This window comes from Ovis aries, chromosome 1, assembly GCF_016772045.2.
Source record: "Ovis aries strain OAR_USU_Benz2616 breed Rambouillet chromosome 1, ARS-UI_Ramb_v3.0, whole genome shotgun sequence".
NCBI lineage: Eukaryota > Metazoa > Chordata > Mammalia > Artiodactyla > Bovidae > Ovis > Ovis aries.
The window spans coordinates 105,598,847-105,622,430 of record NC_056054.1 but is presented as its reverse complement, the minus strand read 5'-3'; the positions used below and the strand labels follow the sequence as shown (position 1 = coordinate 105,622,430).

Genomic DNA, 23,584 nt, shown 5'->3' with positions numbered 1-23,584 from the left:
CAGAAATAGTACGTGATGGAATTAAGAGACAAGTACATTAAAATAGCTATCTTTGAGGATTTAAAGGAAAACATGAATATAGTGAATAGTGAAAATGAAAACTATTTTTAAAATCCAAGGTTAACATCTTTAGATGATAAATATCTGAAATGAAAATTTCACTGAATGGGACAACAGTAGATTAGACACTCCAGAAGAAAAATTCTTTGAACTTGCAGCAATACTATTAAAATCTATCTAAAATGAAGTGTAGGGACTTCCCTGGTTGTCCAGTAGTTAAGAACACACCCTCCCAATGCAGGGGACACAGGTTGGATCCCTGGTTGGGGAACTAAGATTTCACATGCCTTGTGGCAACTAAGCCCACACATTACAATTAGAGAAAGCCCACATGCCATGACAAAGACCCAGCACAGCCAAAAAATTTTTTTAAATAATAAAAATGAAGTGTAAATGTGGGGTAAGAAGACTGATATAAAATGAATGCAGTTTTATTAACTTGTGGTACAATATCAGGAAGGCCAACATCCATAGGATCTGAGTCTTACAAGGAGGGAGTTAGGAATAAAAAACATCTGAAAAATGATCTTCTGTAGTTAATTAATAGTTTAATGAATGTTATAAATCCATAGGTCCATGAAGTTCCACAAATCCTAAACAGGAAGACAGTGAAATGATGTCTTTAAAATGCTAACAAAGGAAAAAAAGTATCAGTTTAAAATTCTTGAACCAGAAAAATGCCCTTCACAGATGAAGGCAAAATAAACATAATCAGAAAAACAAAGGATTTGTTGTCAGCAGGTTTACAGTACTAGAAATGTTCTTCACACAGAAAAATCATGCTAGTTGGAAACATGGCTTTACCAAAGAATTGAAGCATTCCAGGAATTTTAAATAAGTAAATAGACAACACCCTTTTCTCATATTCTTTTGACGTTCATGTGAAATTATACCAAGATATAATCATATTCTGGGCTGTAAAACTTCTTAATAAACTTTAAAAGATTGAAATCTATAGAATATATTTTAAGAACACAGTGAAATTGAATTAGAATTCAGTAACACAAAGTATCTTAACATTCCCCCAAAAAAGTGAAAATTTAGCAACACACCTCTTTTTAAAAAAAATTATTTATTTATTTATGACTGTGCTGTGTCTTCATTGCTTCGTGAGCTTTTTCTATAGTTGTGTCAGCTGGGGCTACTCTCTTGTTGCAGTGCTCAGGTTTTTCATCGCTTCTCTTGTTGTGGAGAATGGGTTCTAGGAGCTCAGGCTTCGGTAGTTGTGGTTCATAAGCTCGGTATTTGTGACACATACTCTGCATCCTGTGGGACTGGGGATCCCCTGGACTGGGGATCAAACCCATGTCTCTTGCATTGTCAGGTGGATTATTTACCAGTGAGCCACCAGGGAAGCCCAACAACACACTTCTAAATACCGCATAAGTCAAAGAGGAAATCACAGAATTTTTTTAAATTTGTTTAAATATTTTGTTTGTTTGACTATGATTGGTCTTTGCTGCTGCACAGAGGTTTCTCTAGTTTTAGTGAGCAGGGACCACTCTTCATTGTGCTGCATGGGCTTCTCCTTGTGGTGACTTCTCTTGTAGAGCACAGGCTGTAGGTGGGTAAGTTTCAGTAGTTCGGTTCATAGGCTTAGTTACCCCTCGCCATGTGGAATCTTTCCAGACCAAGGATCAAACCTGTGTCTCCTGCATTCAGAGGCAGATTCTTATCTACTGTACCAACAGGGAAGTCCAGAAATATCTTTTAAATTGAATAAAAATGATAATACATAAAAATTTATGGGGTATAGCTAAGTCTGTGTTCTTAGCTTTATAGAGTTACATTATAAAATAATAAAGGTCTAAGGCAGCAGCCCAAACTCTCACCTGTAGGAAGCTAAAGTCAGTACAGCAAGTTAAACCCAAATTAGGCAGAAGAAAATTTGACAAATACAAGAGTAAAACAGCATAGAAAAATTGCTGAAAGCTTATACTGGTTTCCTGAAAAAATTCTTTTTTAATTTACTTTTTTATTGAAGGGTAATTGCTTTACAGAATTTTGTTGTTTTCTGTCAAACCTCAACATGAATCAGCCATAGGTATGCATATATCCACTCCCTTTTGAACCGCCCTCCCATCTCCACATGCTGGCCTGTGAGGAGAGAGAGGCTATGGTGATGGCTCCACCCCCTACACATGACTCAGCAGTATTGCCTTGCTTCCATGGCTGCCGGCTTTCCTCCACAGGCATTTCCCACCACAGTCTCCTCGCTCACATCCCCTCGACCGTCTCTCCGTCTCTCCGTCTCTCCGCAGTCAACAGCAGCCCTCGCCCTGGGATTGCTCCAGAATCCCTAAACTCTAGCTCCCAGCTGCTGCGCTTTCCAGGGGACCTGCTTCCCTGTCCAGGGTATGTATGGCTGCAGCAAGGACTGTCTGAGTCTCATTCCACAGGTGTGAATGAGAACAGCCACAGATCAGCTGATTCACTCCCAGCCTTAAATGTTTCTCCTCTGACTCAGACAGTTGCCCTGATGTGGGGATCAGACCCCTGATTCAATTCCCCCACACACCAAGGGCACCTCCAGTCCTACTAACATTCCCCCTCATTCCTTCCTCCTACTGAGTTTTGTGTGGTTCTGCATATTCTTTTCCTTTGGTCAGGTACTCTTGTAGCTGGTGTTCTGCATGCACTTTTGTGTCTGAAGGTGTATTCCTTATCTGAAAATTTTTTTTAAAGATGTGAACTCTAGCCAAAAGGATTAAGAAAAAAGAAACTGAGTTAATAGTATCAAGAATGAAAGAAAGGATATCACTGCAATTGCTACATACCACAGGAGGATAATAAGGGAGCATGATGAACAGTTTTTTTGCTAATATATTTGATAAAAAGAGAAAAACCATTTACAAACTCAAGAACAAATAGCCTAAATAGCCTCATATCTGTTTAATAAATTCAACCTATAGTTTAAAACTTTTCTACAATGAAAATTCAGAACCCAAATAGTTTTCATCATGAACATTCAAAGAAAAGAAGAATACTAATTATACAAAAACTATTCCAGAAAGAAGAAACATTTTCCCAATGCATTTTATGAGGCCACCAGTACCCTGCTTCTGAAAGCAAGCAACACACACATTACCAGAAAACTACAGGCTAGTATTGTTCCTATGCATGAATGCAAATGATATAAAATGTTATCAAACTAAATCTAGTATGTTGAATGTTTAGCATACCATGTCCACGTGAGTTTATTCCAAAAACACGATTGGATTAACATTAGAAAATCGCTTATGAAATTAACAGTAAGTGATAAAATCACAATTGTCTAAGTACCTAAAGAAAAAACATTTGACAGAATCTGACATCCACTTTAAATGAAAAGCACCAATTCTTTCACATATTAATCAAACTAACAAAAATTAAACACAAAGGAAAGCTATTAAAAGCAGCAAGGGAAAAGCAATAAGTGATATGCAGGGGAAACCCCATACAGTTAATAGCTGATCTTTCAACAGAAACTCTACAGGCCAGATGGGAATGGCAGGATATATTTAAAGTAATGAAAAGGAAAAATCTACAACCAAGATTACTCTGTTCCAGCAAGGATCTCATTGAAAGCTGATGGAGAAATCAAAAGCTTTACAGACAAACAAAAGTAAGGAGAATTTAGCACCACCAAACCAGCTGTACAACAAATGTTTCTCTAGACAGGAAACACAAGAGAAGGAAAAAGCCTACAAAAACAAACTCAAAACAATTAAGAAAATGCCAGTAGGGACATATATAGCAATAATAACTTTAAGAAAAAATCATAAGATGAAAAGACAGCAGTAAGAATGGGAGAAAATAATTGCGAATGAAGCAACTGACATAGAATTAATCTCCAGAGTATACAAGCAGCTCAACATCATGAAAACAACCCAATCAAAAAATGGACAGAAGACCTAAACAGACATTTCTCCAAAGAAGACATTCAGATGGCTAATAAACTCATGAAAAAACACTCAACATCTTGCATTAGAGAAATGCAAATCAAAACTACAATGAGGTATCCCCTCACACCAGGCAGAGTGGCTGGCCATCATCAAAAAATCTACGAACGATAAATGCTAGAGAGGATATAGAAAAAAGGGAACCCTCTTGCCCTGTTGGTGGAAATGTAGATTGATACAGACAATACGGAGAACATTATGCAGATTTCTTACAAACTAGGAACAAAACTACCATATGACCAACTACTGGACATATACACTGAAACAGGTTATATATATATAATTGAAAAAGACAGATATGCCCACAATGTCCATTTCAGCACTGTTTACAATAACCAGGACATGGAAGCAACCTAGATGCCCATCAAGAGATGAATGGATAAGAAAGATGTGGTACATATATACAGTGGATATCACTCAGACAAAAAGCAGTGAATTTGAGTCAGTTCTAGTGAGGGGGATAAACCGAGAGCCTCTTAGACACAGTGAATTCAGAGAGAAATAAATATCGTTTATTAATGCAGATATATGGAATCTAGAAAAATGGTACTGATGAGCCTATTTACAGGACGGGAATAGAGACTTAGACATAAAGAACATACTTATGGACACAGAGGGGGAAGGAGAGTGGGACAAATTGAAAAAGAGTATCACTGAAATATATAGAATACCATATATAAAATAGATAGCTAATGGGAGGTTGCAGTATAGCGTAGGGAGATCATCCTGGTGCTCTGTGACAATCTAGTAAGGTGGGATGTGGCGGAAGGTAGGAGGGAGTTTTAAGAGGGAAGGGACATGTGTATACCTATGGCTGATTCATGTTGAAGTATGGCAGAAACCAGCACAACATTGTATAGCAATTATTCTCCAATTAAAAATAAATTTTTAAAAAATGCCCCCCAAAAAACCCCAATTCTTAGAAATAAAAGGCATACAGGTAAGACAGGAAGAAGAAAAAAATTCTATTTACAGATGATTTGATCCATAGGAAAATTTCTAAGAAGTCTATCAGAAAAAAGCTACTGCACCTAGAAAATGAGTTTAAGAAAGCTATATAAGCTGAACATAAAATGTGTTTCTATATACCAGCAATGACTAATTAGTAATTGAAATGTAAGCAAAATACCATTTACAATTGTATTAAAAGTTATAAATATACAAGATCTATGTGATAAAAAGTATGATGCATTATTGACAATGGCTAAAAGATTAAACAGATATTCTAGATTAATCATTTGTTTGAAGGAATCAGTATTGTTAAAATGTCACTTCTGTCAAAATTAATTGATAGATTTAATGGGATCTCAATCAGAATTCCAGCTGGCTTTTTAAAATATAAAGTTCCAAACTCTATAATTTATATAGATACATAAAATATCTTAAAAAGTAAAACATGTATGTTCTTTTTGAGAACAAAATTAGAAGACTTCTACTAACTGTTATAAAGATGTACTATAAATTATGCAAGACTGTTTTTGGTGAAAGGATATATAGATCTTTCAATGCAACAGAATAGACACTAGAAAAATAGACACTCCCATAGATTTTTTTAAGTTGATTTTCTGCACATATACTATATTTTTGTGGAGCATGGATAATCTTTTGTACCAAATGGTGTTGGAACTGCTGGATATACTTACGGAAAAAAAAGATCATTGACCTTATACCATATGTAGAATTTAACTTGAAATAGAATATATACCTGTATGTAGTTTCCCCAACTATAGAACTTTCAGAAGTACACTTAGTAGGAAATCTTTATGACCTTGGGATATTCAAAGATTTCTTAAGTAGGATAAAAAGCACGAACTGTTAAAGCAAAAAAAAAAAAAGAGCTTCATCAACTTTTTAAACTTTTGCTCTTCTAAAGACATTAAGAAAATGAAAAAACACACAGAAGTAAAAAGAATTTGTAACTATGCATGGTAATGGTGATCATTTTGCAGTATATACAAATACCAAATCATTATTATTGTTGTACATGTGGAACTAATATATGTCCTATGTCAATTATATCTCAGTAAAATTTTTTAATAAATAAATAAGAACAAACCAGTGAAGGTACCCTATAAAAATAATGGGGAAATTTTTTGAATAGCATCATTTCAAAAGACTGCTTATGAGTTGCAGTGAAGTATATGAAAATACTTCATGAGCCAGAAGGCTCTGCTTGTGACTCAGATGGTAAAGAATCCACCTGCAATGTGGGAGATCTGAGTTTGATCCCTGGGTTGGGAAGATCACCTGGAGCAGGGCATGGCAACCCATTCATAATAGATTGACTAAAGTTAAAAGGAGCTTCCCTGGTACCTCAGTTGGTAATGAATCTGCCTGCAGTACAGGAGACCCAGGTTCGATCCCAAGGTTGGCAAGACCCCTGGAGAAGGGAATGGCAACCCACTCCAGTATTCTTGCCTGGAGAATTCCATGGACAGAGGCGCCTAGTGGGCTACAGTCCATGGGATCAGAAAGATAAAGATCCTTATGACCCAGTTAACCATGATGGTCTACAACCACCCTTGTTGTAGAACTATGATTCTGCATGTCATGCAGTGTGGCCAGAAGTAAAATGTAGCATGCCCAGCATAATGTCCTAGATGGAGCAGACTGCAAAAACGAAGAAACAAACAAAAAGGATTTCCCTGAATCCATCTGCAAATGCAGGAATCAAAGGTTCAATTCCTGATCTAGGAAGATTCCACATTTCACAAGGTATTTAAACCCATGTACCACTACTACTGGACTCATGCGCTGGAACCCACAAGTCACAAGTACTGAGTTCACATGCTGCAACTTCTGAAGCCCAGCTTCTAAAGGTTGTGTCTTGCAATAAGAGAAACATGGCAATGAGAAGGCTGAGCACTGTAACGAAGAGTAGCTCCCCCTCGCCACAACTAGAGAAAGCCCTTGAAAAGTAACTAAGACTCAGCACAACCAAAAATAAATTAAGAAAAATTAAGGGAAAAAAACAACAACAACAGAGATTTGGCAGACTAGAATTTGGTAAGATAGAATCAGTTTAGAAAGTAAAGTGTGAGGTAGCACTAGGTGAGTGGCTGAGGAATGAAATTCCAAACAGTATACCCATTTTAAGATTCTGTTTTAAATTTATTCTTAAGAATTAAAAACCTTTGGTATTTCTGGGCAGTTGATGATAGGAAAGAGGAGACAAAAATAATTTTCAGGATTTTAAACCTAGGATTTATTCTTACACTTTCTTGCAGTATGGAAGCTGGGTTCCAAAGCCGTGTGTCCTGAGAGAAACCCAGGTGAAAGCTGTGTTTCCTTTTCTAGCATAACCTTAGAAATCACCACATTCATATTTCCATCAGATTCTTTTTGCTAGAAGCAACTCACTAAGGGTAGCTCATATTCATGGGAGGGAAATTAGATACTCTCACTTGGTATGAGAAGCATCAGAGGAGTTGTGTACATGTTTTAATTAGCCCTGCAAGCAGTTTAGGGCAGGGAGATAAGATTAGCTTGGTCTTGAGTTGTAGTAGTATTAAGAAAAGTAGATAGGGCCAAGAAATCAAACTAACATAAGACAAAAGTTTATGGCTTGTGGGGAGAATAAATTAGATGATTTTTTGTGAGCGTAGATCAAATGATTCCAGCCACATGATTGGTTCTCAGTATATATAATCTTGAATAGTTGGCTTTATGGTATCATTTACTGAGAAAAGTAATCAGGAGGATTACTTTGAAGCTATAAGAATAAGCATTTTCCGGGAAAGTATGTCTAAAAGGTAAATGACAAGTATTAGGGATTGAGGGTCTCTAAAGTTAATTCAGTCACAAGTAATTGGAAGGTAATCAAAGTATATTATCATAAAAACAGTGGAGGCAAGATTTTAAAGAGTGGTGGTATAAAATATAGCTGAAAGTAGGAAGCTTCCCCAAAGCTCTTAGATTGTCTCATCACCAGATAGAATGCAGTCAGACGAAGCAAGGAGAACTGAATCCAGCAACCTCCAAAACAAAAACCACAGTTACAGAAAGTTAAAATGAAAAGGCAGAGAATTTTGTCCCAGACAAAGGACCAAGATAAAACCCTAGAAAAACAGCTAAATGAAGTGAAGATAGGCAACCCTTCCAGAAAAGGAGTCAGAATAATGATAATGGAGATGATCCAGGACCTTGGAGGGAAAAAAGGAGAAGAAATGTTTAACAAAGACCTGGAAGAACGATAGAACAAACAAACAGAGATGAATAATACACAGGAAGGAATCAATAACAGAATAATTGAAGCAGAAGAACAAATAAGTGACCTGGAAGACAGAATGGTAGAAATCAGTGCTACAAGAATATAAGAAAAGGAATAAAGAGAAATGAAGATAGCCTAAGAGACCTCTGTGACAAAATTAAGTTCACCAACATTTGCATTATAGGGGTCCTTGAAGGAGAAGAGAGAAAGGACCCAAGAAAATATTTAAAGAGACATAAATAGACACTTTTTAAAGAAGACATACACATGGCCAAGAGGCACATGGAAAGGTGCTCAATATCCCTAAGTATTAGAGAAATACAAATCAAAACTACAGCAGTCAGAATGACCATCATCAAAAAAATTTATAAACAACAAATGCTGGAGACAGTCTGGAGAGAAGGGAACCCACCTGTAATGTTGCTAGAAATGAAAATTGGTACAGCCACTGTGGAGAATGGTATGGAGGTTCCTTAAGAAACTAAAAATAAAACTACTACACTATGACCCTGGAATCCCTCTTCTGGTCATATACCCAGAGAAAAACATTGTCCAGAAGGATACACACACTCCAGTGTTCATTGCAGCACTGTTTACAGTAACCAAGACATCGAAGCAATCTAAATGTCCACCAACAGAGAAATGGATGAAGAAGATGTACTTATATACAATGGAATATCACTCAACCATTACAGAGAATGAAATAATGTCGTTTGCAGCAACATGGATGAACCTAGAGGTTGTCATACAGAGAGAAGTTAGGTCAGAAGGAGAATTATCATATGACATTCTTTATATATGAAATCTTAAATGATTGTAAGAAATTAACAGAACTCACAGACATAGAGAAGGAACTTATGGTTGGGGGGCTTACAACTGGGGAAAGAGATAGTTTGGGAGTTTAGAATGGACACACACGGCTATATTTTAAATGGATGACCAATCATCTGAGCCACGAGGGAGGCCCGTATAGCACATGGAACTAACTCTGCTTAAAGTTTTGTGGGTGTGTGGATGGGTGGGGAGTTTGGGGGAGAATGGATACGCATATGTGTATGACTGTGTCCCTTTACCGTTTAGCTAAAACTAATGTTAATCGGCTGTAACCCAATAGAAAATAAAAAGTTTTCTAAGAAAGAAAAAATACAGCTAAAAGTTTGAAATTTTAAAAATACTGAATTTAAACTAGACAGTTGGACATATCTGAAGGAAGATGTTGGTAATTTGAGAAAAAATTCCTTGTAGTCTGATGAGATTGTAATCTAGAATGGCTAGAATTTGTAAAGGAATAACAAATGGTATCACATTTTAAAGTCATATAGATTAGGAATCCATTGATTAACTTTGAAGAAGTATAACCAGTGATCATTTATAGTAAACAATGCATCTTGGGAAGTGACCTATTATTTTTATAACATTATAAAACTAATATAGCTTGCCAGAGGAAGTTGAAAATGTCCCACATTATTTATAGTCTTAAAAAGTTACTATAGGCACCAAACAAATACCACCAAATCATTGGGGTCATTAAGGTAAGTTTTATCTAACACCATTTGTTTTTTGTTTTTGCTTTTTATTGAAGTATATTTGATTTACCATGTTCCATTAGTTTCAGACGTACAACAAAGTGATTTAGTTAATCTAGTAATCCCAAACTCCTAATTTATTCCTCCTCCCTACTTTGGTAACCATAAGCTTATTTTATAGGTAAGACAACTTGTTTTCAAATTTTACCATGAACATGGATTCTTTCTGAAATAGTTTATAAAGGTGTTTTCTATCATAATTTTAAAACTTTTCCCAAGAAGATAATTTTTTTTATTCCTTTGCACTTTCAAAACATTGTCAGAAAAAGCACTGAACTACCTAGGTGGCGCTAATGGTAAAGAATCCACCTGCCAATGCAAGAGGCACAAGAGTCTCATGTTCAATCCCTGGGTCAAGAAGATCCATCCTGTCGATGAGTGGTTGGCAACCCACTCCAGTATTCTTGCCTGGAAAATCCCATGGACAGAGGAGCCTGACGGGCTATAGTCCATGGGGTCGCAAAAGAGTTTGGACACAATTGAGCACATACTGTTATATTATAGAAACATCATGTGTATTTAAAGTTTAGTTCTTTATTTAATATTTAGCTGTCAAATCTCTTAACTGAACTCTTATTTTTAAAGAAATAAATTCTAGGGACTTCCCTGGTGGTCCAGAGGTTAGGAATCCACCTTCCAGTGCAGGGGACCTGGGTTCAATCCTTGGTTGGGGAACTAAGATCCCACATGCCATGGAGATCTAACTAAACCTGTGTACCACAACTAGTGAAATGCCTGAGTACCACAGCAAAGACTCAGTGCAGCCAAAATAGTAGTAATAAAGAAAGAATCTCTGCTCCTCATCTCAGAGTAAGAATTGTTTTTTTACCCATGTATTATTAGGGAACCATGGGCCAACTTTGAATTTACTGTGGTTATTGTAATGTTCCTTATTCAGGAAACAACTTGCCCGTGAAAGACAAATGCATATGATATTATGATTCTTAATCTTGCTGTGAATAATACGGTGGTATTCCTTACCTTTTATCTTTTTGAGTAACTAGTTGTGTTCAGTTTTTATCACATGTGATTTGTTGTCTTATTTAGTGAATGGAGTTCCCTCTCGAAGTCCAAGATTGGTTTCTTCTGGGGATGACTCTGTGGATAGTCTGCTGCAGCGAATGGTACAACATGAGGACCAAGAGCCCCTGGAGAAAAATATTGATGCTGTGATTGCATCTGCTTCTGTGCCACCTTCCTCCAGTCCAGTTCACAGCCTCAGCAAGGAGCGAACCCTAGGAAAACCAGACAGCCTCCTAGTGCCTGCAGTCCCCAGTGACTCTTGCAGTAGTAGCATCTCACTTCTTTCTGAAAAGTTGCCAAGCAGCCATTCCCCCCATCATATTAAGAGAAGTGTAGTAGAAGCTATGCAGCGCCAAGCTCGGAAAATGTGCAATTATGACAAAATCTTGGCCACCAAGAAAAACCTGGACCATGTCAATAAAATTTTAAAAGCCAAAAAACTTCAAAGACAGGCCAGGACAGGGAATAACTTTGTTAAACGCAGACCAGGTCGACCTCGGAAATGTCCTCTCCAGGCTGTGGTATCAATGCAAGCATTCCAAGCTGCCCAATTTGTTGGTTCAGAATTAAATGAAGGCGAAGAAGGAACAGCACTGCACCTTGGTCCTGATACAGTTACGGATGTTATTGAAGCTGTTGTTCAGAGTGTAAACCTGAATCCAGACCATAAAAAGGGATTGAAGAGGAAAAGTTGGCTATTGGAAGAACAGACCAAGAAAAAGCAGAAGCCATTCCCAGAGGAAGAAGAAGAGGAGGAGAATGCTAAAAGGTAATTCCTCATTTAACGTTTTGTGTCGAGGAAACTAGTTTATGTGCAAATGTAACATATCTTAGCAGCTGAATTGTTCAGTTGATCTAGTGACCTTTCACTACATAAGACCTGTTCTGTTCTAAGTGTTCATTCTTCTGGTTGTCAAAATTATGAATATTTAATAAGAAAGGGGAAATGTAACAATCTAGCCAAGGCCCTCACTATACAGATGAGGAAATCAAGACCCAGAAACATTATGTTGTATAACTATGTGAGCGGAATTATTTTTACTGTCAAACTATCTTATCTCCTCTGTGCTCTAAACTTGTCGTCCCTGTCATCAAATACATTTTTTAAGTCTTCGTGCATGTTAGATTGTTTTTTAATGGTTTCTTTTTTATATTTTATTTTTTCCCAAAAGGTATAGGGCAGAAAGTCAGAAGCACCCCCTGGAAAGATCATTTAATCCTTTTGTTATATATCCAATCAGATTCTTTCCCTAAAGATTATTTGTTTTGTTTTTTGGTCTTGCCATGTAGTGTATCGGAGAAGGCAGTGGCACCCAACTCCAGCACTCTTGCCTGGAAAATCCCATAGACGGAGGAGCCTGCTGCGCCATAGTCCATGGGGTCGCTAAGAGTCGGACACGACTGAGCGACTTCACTTTCACTTTTCGCTTTCATGCATTGGAGAAGGAAATGGCAACCCACTCCAGTGTTCTTGCCTGGAGAATCCCAGGGACGGGGGAGCCTCATGGGCTGCCGTCTGTGGGGTCGCACAGAGTCGGACATGACTGAAGCGACTTGGCAGCAGCAGCAGCATGTAGCGTATGTTATCAAACCTGTGCCCCCTGCAGTGAAAGTCCAGAGTTTTAACCAGGGGACCACTGTTTACAGAGGTTTTTTTTGTAGCTCTCTATGCATATATCTATAAAAAATACTTTCTTATAGAGATTTGAATTTTTTTCCTGAGAGAATATGTAGTTATAAATAAATCTGTGAAACTAGAAGTATACTGATTCAAGAGTTTAAATTATCTTTTCACATAATCTCATTTCTTCTCAAATCCTGTTCTTTTCATCGATAGACTATTAACAGTATATTGTGTATTTTTTTACTCTTCTTGATGCATTTACAAATATGTACATATACAAGGCTGTTCTGTGTAAATGATAACTATTTATATATATTGAAGATCTTGTAATTTAGTATATATAGTATGTTACTGCATGCTAAGAATATATAATAATTTAATTATTCTCCTTCAAAGGATTATATATTACTTTTTTACATACAAGTCTTAAATCAGTTGAAATTTACTCTTGTATAAGGTATGAGTTAGTGCTGTGTTTATTACCAGTTATTTATCAAGATTGCATATAATATGTAGTTTCTATAAGTTATATTCCCAGTGGATTTTTGTAGTTTTTTAAATTAAAATATTAAAAATATTTAGAAATGAATAAATACTGTGCTACATATTGAAACTTTGAAATGTAGCAAAAGAGGTACCTAGGGGGATATTTATAGCCAGTAATGCTTAGTTATTTTCAAGAATGCTAAAGATTTATGAATGAAGATATTACTGAACAAAACTGGTGTCTGATTGCCTTTACACAGTAAAGCCAAACTACTGACAGTGGGTTGTGGTGAAGGAAAGTGTAGTATTTATTATAGGGTGCCAAGCAAGAAGTTAGGACAGCTAGTGCTTAAAAAGCCTGAACTCCCTGATGGGTTTTAGGAGAACATTTTTAAAGACAAGGTGAGGGAAGAGCATCCCAGATATATGATCAGCTCATGCACAGATCTCTGAATGGTTGATGATGAGGTAACAGGGTGATGTCACAGAGGTTACATTATCAGTCCTTAGGTCTGTGGTGTTCAGGATCATCAAGTAGTTAATTTTCATTTGCTGGTCGTTTTACCATCTGTAAAACAACTTTAGGAAATGTGCATCAGATGTTATTTTTGATGTTAAGTTTAGAGAAAACTAAAGCAGAGGATATAAGGGAGCGGTCTGTTCTGGGAAAGCCCCACAAGCTCCTGCTTGATTACATAGAGTCCAGTTAAGAAATCAGGAAAATGAGAATAATTCCCAAAATGTGATGGACAGAGATAAAACATATACATTAAATTAACAAAATAAAACTAAGTTACAGTAGAGTGAATCACTGAAGAGCAACATTAGTAATACTAATGATAATAAAATATATAAACTTCTGGTAAGGTTGATCACTAAGGAAAGAAAAAGGGAATAATAAAATTAGGAAGTAAAAAGGAGTTAAACTATATATGAGAGATTAAAATATGACTACTGTAAGAACTTTATACCTAGAAAATTATAAAACTCAGTTTTAGATATAGAATGGGTGAATATATAGGAAGAACATTGGTAATATTTCATGTTCTTTCCCAGTCATACACCACTTCCTTGCTATAATCAGTCTCCTGATTTATACCTTTTTTTAATACCATTTAAGTATTCAATGCTAGATAATACATTGATAGTTTAGTTTATCCTCCCTGAACTTCACTGAAATGGAATTGCATAGAATATATGCTTTTGTGCCACACCTTTTTTGCTCAACATATAAATGTAAAAACATCTCTGTATTTGCATGTAGTTGTAGTTACCTCTTTTTTGTTGTTATGTGTTATCCATTGTTTGTGTGTAATATGTGTTTTCTTTAAATTATTAAAATATAGATGATCCATCAATTTTTGCTGTACAGCAAAGTGACTCAGTTATACATATATATATGTGTGTGTGGGTATATATATATATATGTGTATATATATGTATTCTTTCTCATCTTCTTTTCCATATTGTTTTGTCACAGGATATTGAATATAGTTCCCTGTGGTATACAGTAGGACCTTGTTATTTATCCATGCTATATATACTAGTTTGTATTTGCTAATCCCAGACTCCCAGTCCTTCCCTTCTCCACCCCTCCTCCCTCTTGGCAACTGCAAATGTGTTCTCTATGTCTGTGGATCTTTCTATTTTGTAGATAGGTTCATTTGTGTCATATTTTAGACTCCATGTATAAGTGATATCATGGTATTTGTCTTTCTCTTTATGACTTACTTCATTGAGCATGCTAATCTCTAGATCTATCCATGTTGATGCAAAACAAAAGGTAGAGTTTTCTGTTTTACTGTTGAGTTATTTTCAGCTTGACACTATTATCCAAAAATACTGCTCTTAACATTCCTCTAATGTTCACTGCTGGATAGGATACTAATTTCTCTAGGGTATATACCTAGGAGTGAAATGAAACACCTGATTTTCCCTAAGTCTTAATTTTAAGCTATGGTTTATTGAGCCAGGGGCGTCCATGGTTGCTCAGTGGTAAAGAATCTGCCTGCAAAGCAGGAGATGCAGGTAACTCTGGTTCAGTCTTTGAGTTGAGAAGATCCACTGGAGAAGGAAATGCCAACCCACTCCAATATTCTTGACTGGGAAATCCCAAGGACAGAGGAGCCTGGTGGGCTACATCCGTGGGGTCACAAAGAGTCGGACACAGCTTAGCAACTAAACAATAGTGTTGAGCTAGCATGGAACTGAGTATAGAACTAGGTAAGAGAAACAAGATCCATGCATGCAAGCTTGCTCATATGACAGAGGTAACCCTACATATCAATAAATAAAGAAAACAATATTCAATAAATGGTGCCCCAAAAGTTTTTATTTTTATTATTTATACTTTTTTTATTGAAGTATAGTTGCTTGACAATGTTGTGTGCCCCCAGATTTTGTATTGCATAAGAATGGGAATGAAATTGGATTCTGCCCTATTTTTTTTAGGTAATTGTTTAATTTTGGATGTTGCTGCACGTGGGTTTTCTGTCGTCATGATGAGCGGCAGCTACTCTCCAGTGCAGTGTGCAGGCTTCTCATTCCATTGGCTTCTCTGGTTACAGAGCACAGGCTCGCGGGCGTGCAGGCTTCAGTAGTTGAAGCGTGTGGGCTCTAGACCGCGTGCTCAGTAGTTGTGTTGCATGGACTTAAGTTGTCCTGGGACGTGTGAAATCTTCCTGGATCAGGAATTGAACCCATGTCCCCTGCATTGGCAGGCGGATTCTCAACAACTGGACCACCAGGAGATCCTGGATTCTGTCTTAATCCATGTGTAAAAATCAGTTCCCAGTTGGTTAAATAAATACATAGCATAAAAGATAAACCTTCTAATACAGAATGAAGAAAACTTAATGACCTTTGTTTGAAAGGATTTCATAAACAAGATATCAAAAGCAGTAAGCATACAGGTAAACACTTATAATACTGTATTATATTAAAATTAAGAATTTGTTTATCGGACATCATGCACATTAATGTATGAATACTTTCTACAGACTTGGAGAGGAAATTTATAACATAATTTAAAAGTTTTGGAATCCAGAATATGTAACGAAAAGAGTGTTTCAAATCAACCCAGTATAATCTAGCAATTACCTTTTATATAACTTAGAAAAACTCTTGCCCAGCTATCACCAGAATGCATTTTTTGTAAAGGTGTAGCAAGATTTATTATAATATATAGAAACTGGAAATATCCCTGGTTGACAGGAAAAGGAATAAGTATATAGTAGTTTTTTATGCAATGGACTATGATGTGGTAATAAAAATTAATGAATTATAACTGAAGTGTAATGATGATAAATGAGTCTTAGAAACAAGATTTTAAGTGAAACAAGACCCTGAAAATTATATACTAACTGATACTGTTTTTATAAAACAAAAAACCCCATGAAAAATAAATAACATATTGTGTTACTGTAGATAAATATATCATAAAACCATATTTTATTTTATTTTAATTTTTTGGCCATGCTATGCTGCTTGTGTGATCTTAGTTTCCCCATCAAGGATTAAACCTTAACCAGATCAAGGGAGCCTCAGTGCCAAGTCCAGAGCCTCACTGGACTGCCAAGGAATTCCCATAAATCCATATTTTCAAATACCTTACCTATCTTCTTTCTCTTTTCTTTCCTGAAGAATTCAATCTTAAAGCCATTAAGTAAGTATCCATCTGGGATGTGGAAACCATGATGATCCTGAGCTGGATGTTGGAGCCTTAATGATGTGAAGACTTGGGTTATAGGATGAGGGAAAGAGAATATCAACCCAACCTAAGTTGTCAAAGCCCTCATGGAATGAGAAGGGCACTAATGAGAGTGCCCAGTATGGGGTACTAGGGACCAGTAAGGTTAGGAGGTGTTCATCCTAGAACTCCTTACTAAGAATTTTTAAAAGTCTATTAGTATGTATTTTCATTTGCATCATAAGCCCCCCAAAGTGATTCTGGTATATTTGGTCTGTAGATAGAACTTGGAGAAACATGGCACTTGAAGGATTTATATGTGTAGAATGTATATCGCAAAAGGCAATGACACCCCACCCCAGTACTCTTGCCTGGAAAATCCCATGGATGGAGGAGCCTGGTAGGCTGCTGTCCATGGGGTCGCGAAGAGTCGGACACGACTGAGCGACTTCACTTTCACATGCATTGGAGACGGAAACGGCAACCCACTCCATTGTTCTTGCCTGGAGAATCCAGGGACAGCGGAGCCTGGTGGGCTGCCGTCTTTGGGATCACACAGAGTTGAACACGACTGAAGCAACTTAGCAGCAGCAGCAGAACATATGTAGACACATGTAAGCAAGGAAGCAGATAACATTTTTGAATGAAGGAAGAAGCATAAGGTAAGATCAAAGAAGTAAAAATGAATCTGTCTGATAAGGAGAATAGGAAGACATAAATAATAAAATATGAAATCTGTCTGTCTCATGACCAAGTAAGATTTCTCCCAGATAAATAAAACTTGTTCAACATTCAAAAATCAATTAATGTGATTCGTTACATTAATGAGTAAAAAGAAACATCACATGGTCATAGCAATAAATGCATAACGTTTTTTTTTATGAAAATCTGTTGTGTTCATGATTATAAACCTAGAAATCTAGGAATAAAAAGAAACTTCCTCAACCTAATACAAGCTGTATGTAAAAAACCCAAAGCTGACAACTTTGGTGGTAAAAGACAGAGCTTTTCCACTGTTATTGATAACTAGGAAAGGAAGTGAAGTGAAAGTCACTCAGTCATGTCCAACTCTTTGCCATCGCATGGACTATACAGTCCATGGAATTCTCCAGGCCAGAATAGTGGAATGGATAGCCTTTCCCTTCTCCAGGGGATCTTTGCAACCCAGGGATCAAACCCAGGTCTCCTCCATTGCAGGCAGCCTCTTTACCAGCTGAGCCACAAGGGAAACCCAAGAATACTGGAGTGGGTAGCCTATTCCTTCTCCAGCAGATCTTCTCAACCCAGGAATGGAACTGGGGTCTCCTGCATTGCAGGTGGATTCTTTACCAACTGAACTATGTGGGAAGCCCCCAAAGAAAGGAAGCCCACTTCAACATTGTGTTGAAATTCCTAACCAGAGCAGTTAGGCAAGAAAAAGAAAAGTCAGCCTGTGTTTGGGGGTTGAAAGACAAGATATCAGTGCTATCCAAAGCGATCTACAGATTCATTGCAGTCTCTGTCAAAATCCCAGTAATGTTTTGTGTGAAATAGAAAAATCCATCCTAAAATTCATGAGGAATCTCAAGGGAGTCCAAATAGCCAAAAAAATCTTAAAGAAAAGAACAATGTTGGAGGACTCATACTTCTAGATGTTTTTCTTTTTATTGTCCATTTTCATCATCTAGGACCTTTAACTCTGATGTTATTTTTAAGTGATGAGAGCAGACATTTGTCTTACCCTTTATATTATGGAAACTATTCAGCCTTGCATTAAGTGAGAGGCAAAAAGAAAATCTAGAAAATTCCCTGATGTGTCATTGCTTTGGTCCCAAGAGGCCCAGCCAGTCTGTATGCTTATGTTTATTTTTTAATTTCCAAGGATTTTTGTTTTGCTTAATGGGAGGATAGGTAGAAATGTCTAATCATCCTTGCCTCGAACTGTATTCACCTTAATTTTTAGAGGTGTTTTTGATTGATTTAAAATTCTCTTTTGACAGGCTCCCCCCTTCCCCTCCTTTCAGCAATTAAAGGTGTTTTTTCATTGCCTTCTAGCTTGTATTATTTGAGACATGAAATCTGCATTCATTCTTATTTTTGTACTCCTGTATATAGACTGTGTATTTTTTCTCTTACTCCTTTTATTTTCTTCGTCAATACTTTCCGACAAGTTTATTATGATACACCATACTTGTTTTAGCTTATATTGCTTATGGTTTGTTTAACTTCTTGGAACTTTGGGCTCTTTTTATCAAATTTAGAAAATTTTGGTCGTCGCTTTTTTTTTTTTTTTTTTTGAATTTTTGAATATTATAAATATCACATTATTGTGTGTCTGTTTTTGTTCTTTTTTATAGGTTTGATTTTATTTTGGTCGTCAGTTAAATTACTCGTGGATAGCTTTGGATTCTTTTGAAGATAATTTTTAAGCTTTATTAGGACAGGCTTTTACTCCAGAGATAGTTGTCATACAAAGATGGAGAAGGTTACCTTCTGGGATCTCTATTGAATGCCCACAGTGTAGGGAGAATGCCCACTCTCCCTAGTGGATTCTGAGTATCTGTCATCATGTGTGAGCTCTGGAAATTGTTTGGGTTGTAATATTCTGGTGGTTCTTTGTCCAGCCTTATGGAATTTCACCTTGCACATATACAAACTTAGTACTGATAGATAGTGTACTAAAGAAGACCCTTACACAGATTTCTGAAGTTGTTTTTCTCCTTTACTCTCTCCACTCCAGTACTCTGCCTCATGAATTCTAACTATCTCAGTCCCTCCACAGTCTGATCTCTCTTACCTCATTCGGTTGGCCATTCTCTGCTTTGGGTCTACTCCCTCTACCTCAGTTGTTCTTATGAAAGCAGGTTATCTCTTTCTTTCTTTCTTTTTTTTTTTTCCCCCAATTTTCTCAGGAAAATTTTCTCACAGTGCTGCAGTACAAAATGTCTGATAAATGTTTCACTTTCTCCAGGTTTATAGTAGTTTGCTGTGTTTCTGTTAGTTTCTATCAGGAGGACAAATCTGGTATCTGTTACTCCTCCATGACCAGATAAGGAAGTCCCCATATCTCTCTTTTTTTTTTTAATTGCTCTGATTTTTTTAATAGGTAATCATTTGTAGGGAAAAAAAATTCACCATAAAATTATCTTTAAACTTCTCTTTCTAGCTTTACTGAAGCAGCAGTTGAGATTCCCAGTCCTCCTGAAACCCCAGCCAAACCTCCCGAACCTGAAAGTACCTTGCAGCCTGTGCTTTCTCTCATCCCAAGAGAAAAGAAGGCCCCACGTCCCCCAAAGAAGAAGTATCAGAAAGCAGGGCTGTATTCTGATGTATACAAAACTACAGAGTAAGTAGTGGTACCTGTCAGCTGACATCCTTTAAAGACCTGTTATTCTTCTATGTTTTAAATAATGCTTTGAATATCAAGGAAAAAAACCCAATACAAATGTAATATACACAAATACAAATCTCATCACAAGTACCTCAGTGTTCACTGTACTCATGATATGTTTTGGGGGGCTAATTATTTTCCCTGATCTTTTATCCTCTCTGCCTTTCTAGATTATATTTCTATAGTTTGGATTCTAATGGTGCCTTTTTTGTTAATTGAAAATAAGAAAGGGAGCACTGTGCATGTATCTAAAAATAATCTTGATGATTTTCTACACTCACTCCTCATTTGATTCCTCGCTTGTTAAATGCTTTCTGTGTTCCAAACTATTTGCCAGAGGAGTAAAGTACTCCTTACTGTTAAGAATTTCATATTCTCTTGGGAAAGTACAGCTTAATAAGTCCTCTGATAGAGAATTTTTAAAAACCCAAAGAGCTATCAACTAACTATATCATTGAGTAAGAAGTGATTCACAGGAGTATAGCAGAGTTTGGTTTTGGAGGTCCACAGTAGTCTGCAAGATGGAATAGGGCATTCCAGTTAGATAGAATATCATGTACCAAGGCACATACTAGGATACAGAAATTTTTCATATATTAGAACAGCTTAGAAGTTCACTTTTTCTGAAATGTAATGGTGTGGAAAGTAAGCATTGTGTGATAGGGACTACAAAAACATGGACTTTACTGACTCAAGATACTTATGCCACTAAGCTACATGAAATTTAAAATGCTATTTTTTTAAAAAAGGAAGTAAAAAGTGCAGCTTTGTGTTTTAAGATGATAACTCTGGCTACAGAGTAGAAAAATGAATGAGGGAGTTAATAATGGCAGAAATTGACAATAATCGTCAGAGGTCATGAGGTCTGAGTTTAGTCAAGAAAGGAATGAAATTGAAAGGAACAGTTATGTTTTAGAGATGCATCTGACCTGATGTGGTTAAAGTAATCAACATGAAAACCATAGCACTTTATTTTGCATTGAAATGACCTTTCATTAATTTGTCATCAAGATAGATATCACATAAACTGTTTGAGTCCATTTCTGCTGCTTATGTTGTGAAATGTTTTATTAGTTAAGCTTAGTTTCAGCAGCTAATGATTAGAAATCCTCATAAATAATCAAGATTGTTTAAAGACAAACACTTATTTTTCTTTAATTTATAAGAAGTTGTGAAGTACAGTTCAGAGTTAACATGCCATCTTCACAGTATCTTCAGGGACCTAGACTCCTTTTATTCTGTTCTTCCATTTCAGCACCAAGCTTGTGTTCCTATGGTTACATTTTGTTCCACGATAACTATCATAAAGTCTTCATTGCAGAAAGTATAAAAGAGGAAAGGGAGTAAAAAACATGTACCTTCTTTCTAAGGAAGCATTGTGAACTGAATGTGTCTGCCTCAAATTTCATATATTGAAGCCCTAATCCCTAGTGTGGGTGATATTTGGAGATGACAGCTTTGGGAAGTAATCAGATCATGTGGTGGAGCCCTCCTGAATGAGATTAACACCCTTATAAAGAGAGACACTGAGAGAGATGATTTCTTTCTCTACCATGTGAGAGTACAAGAAAGCAGTATCTGCAAGCCAGGAAGAAGGCTCTCACTTAGAACTGAACCCTGATCTTGGACTTCCCATCCTCCAGAACAGTGGAAATAACATTTTGTTATTTAGACCAGCAAGTCTATTGGTAATTCGATATAGCTGCTAATCTAAGAAAGGAAACTACAAAACCTCATAGCTACTGACCAAAATACAGACATGTAAGCACGCTTCAGCCACAGGGAAGGCTGAAAAGTAATGGTCATTGTTTCAGATGACAGTGCAGAAAAAAAATTAGCATTCTGTCATTACAAATAAGACAATGAATATATATTTTGGGAAGATCTTACATAGTAATGATTTTAAAGCAGTGTTTTTGCTGAATAGAAAAGCAGATATGTGAAATTTTTTGCTAAAATTTAAGTCATACTTTTTTGCTAATGTGCTTTTCCTGGATTAAATTCTGAAAAATGGGAGATTAATCATAAAATCAGTCTGTGCCTCAAAAGACCAGTATCATCAACTACATCAGTGTTTTAAAATGTCTCTAGTCAGGCAAAAGTCTTGCACTCTGAGAAGCACCTCGTTTATGCTAGAACTCGTTCTTCATCTCACATAAATAAATAGTAAGAAAATGGTTTATTGGGGATTCTTCTTAAAACATTTATCAAATACATGTGTGCATTCTTAAAAGCTACAAAGCCAGTATATTTTTGTGGGCTGGCTGCTTTTTATTGATAGCAGTTAGGGTGTAGGTTGTTTGTTTTGAAAAAAATAATTATTTAGAACAGTTTTAGGTTCACAACAGAAATGTTGGAAAGTACAGAGATATTGCATATATTCCCTGTCCTTATATACCACAGTGGTACCTTTTTGACAGTCAATGAACCTGTATTGACACAGTATTACTCAAAGTTTGTAATAGACATTTGGATTTGCTTTTGGTGTTGTACATTCTATGGATTTGGGTAAATGTGTAATGACAGGTATCTACCATTGTAGTAGCACAAAATAGTTTTGCTGTCCTAAAAGTCCTCCATGCTTGAGAAATTTGGTTTTTTTGGTCACAGAATGGTACAAGACAATTCCAAGTTTATTCTTTTTTGTATAAATCATTATAGGTTTTAAAAAGTTGTGAGGGGAGAGTGTGAATCAATTAAAATTGAATCAAGATAAGACCACACTATCAGTATGGAAGATGAATTAGATGAGCAAATAAATATTAGAAGTAAGAAGACTATTAGGATGTAAGAAGGCTATTAGGAAGGTTATACTCTGTGGTTTTCCAAGATAGATCTAATGTGATAGCAGTGGCTAGATATTGGAAAAGGTGGACTCTTGAAGTTTTTTGACATTAAAATTGAAATGAATTAAACACTAATTGGTTGGTAGGGAGTAAAGGACTGGGCTAGAGTCAATGATGATCCCAGTGTTTTGTTTTGTATTCCTGGGTGTGTGATGATGTCATTAACTAATACACTGGATAAAAGTGGTATGGCCAGTATTCCTTAGATTAAGTGAGCCTCTATTACCATGAATATGACTATGTACATGTACATATATAGGCACCAAAAAATGTCTTTGCCTAAAGCAAGTCAAATTTATTTTATAGTCCTTGAGGTCAGAAGTCTGAATTGAATCTCTCTAGGCTAAAGTCAAGGTGTTAGCACAACTGTGTTTCTTTTAGCGGCTCTAGGGTAGAATTCTTTCTCTTCCCTTTGCAGAATCAGGAGGCTACTCGAGTTCCTTGGCTTGGGGCCACTTCTCTGTTTAGAACCAGCAATAAAGACATTGAGATCATTGAGGCTGAGTCCTCACATTGGATCACTTCAACCTTGGTTCTGTTTTTACTTTTTTTTTTTTCCCCACTGACTCTGCCTCATTTATATTCCTCTTTGATTTATAAGGACCCTTGTGGTTAAGTTGGGCCTACCCAGATAATCCAGAATAATCTCCCTATTTTAAAGTCAACAGATGAGAAACCTTAATTACATCTGCATATTCCAGCTTCTGGGAAGTTTTATTTGAGGAGGAGGTTGTATATTTTTGTGCCTGC

At 36.5% G+C, this 23,584-nt stretch overlaps 1 protein-coding gene across 10 annotated transcripts in view; it reads left to right on the top strand.

Annotated features, from left to right (window-relative positions):
• The window catches only part of ASH1L (ASH1 like histone lysine methyltransferase), a 205,453-nt gene that overhangs the window by 89,697 nt on the left and 92,172 nt on the right, over positions 1 to 23,584 (top strand). For 8 of the 10 annotated variants that reach the window (XM_012182890.5, XM_027976130.3, XM_060414903.1 and 5 more), the window contains 2 exons: positions 10,845 to 11,589; positions 19,764 to 19,943. In XM_012182890.5, the coding sequence (XP_012038280.2) occupies positions 10,845 to 11,589; positions 19,764 to 19,943 (925 nt within the window). The remainder of the gene's footprint in view (positions 1 to 10,844; positions 11,590 to 19,763; positions 19,944 to 23,584) is intronic. The other 2 variants (XM_060414913.1, XM_060414916.1) reach the window with 1 other exon arrangement.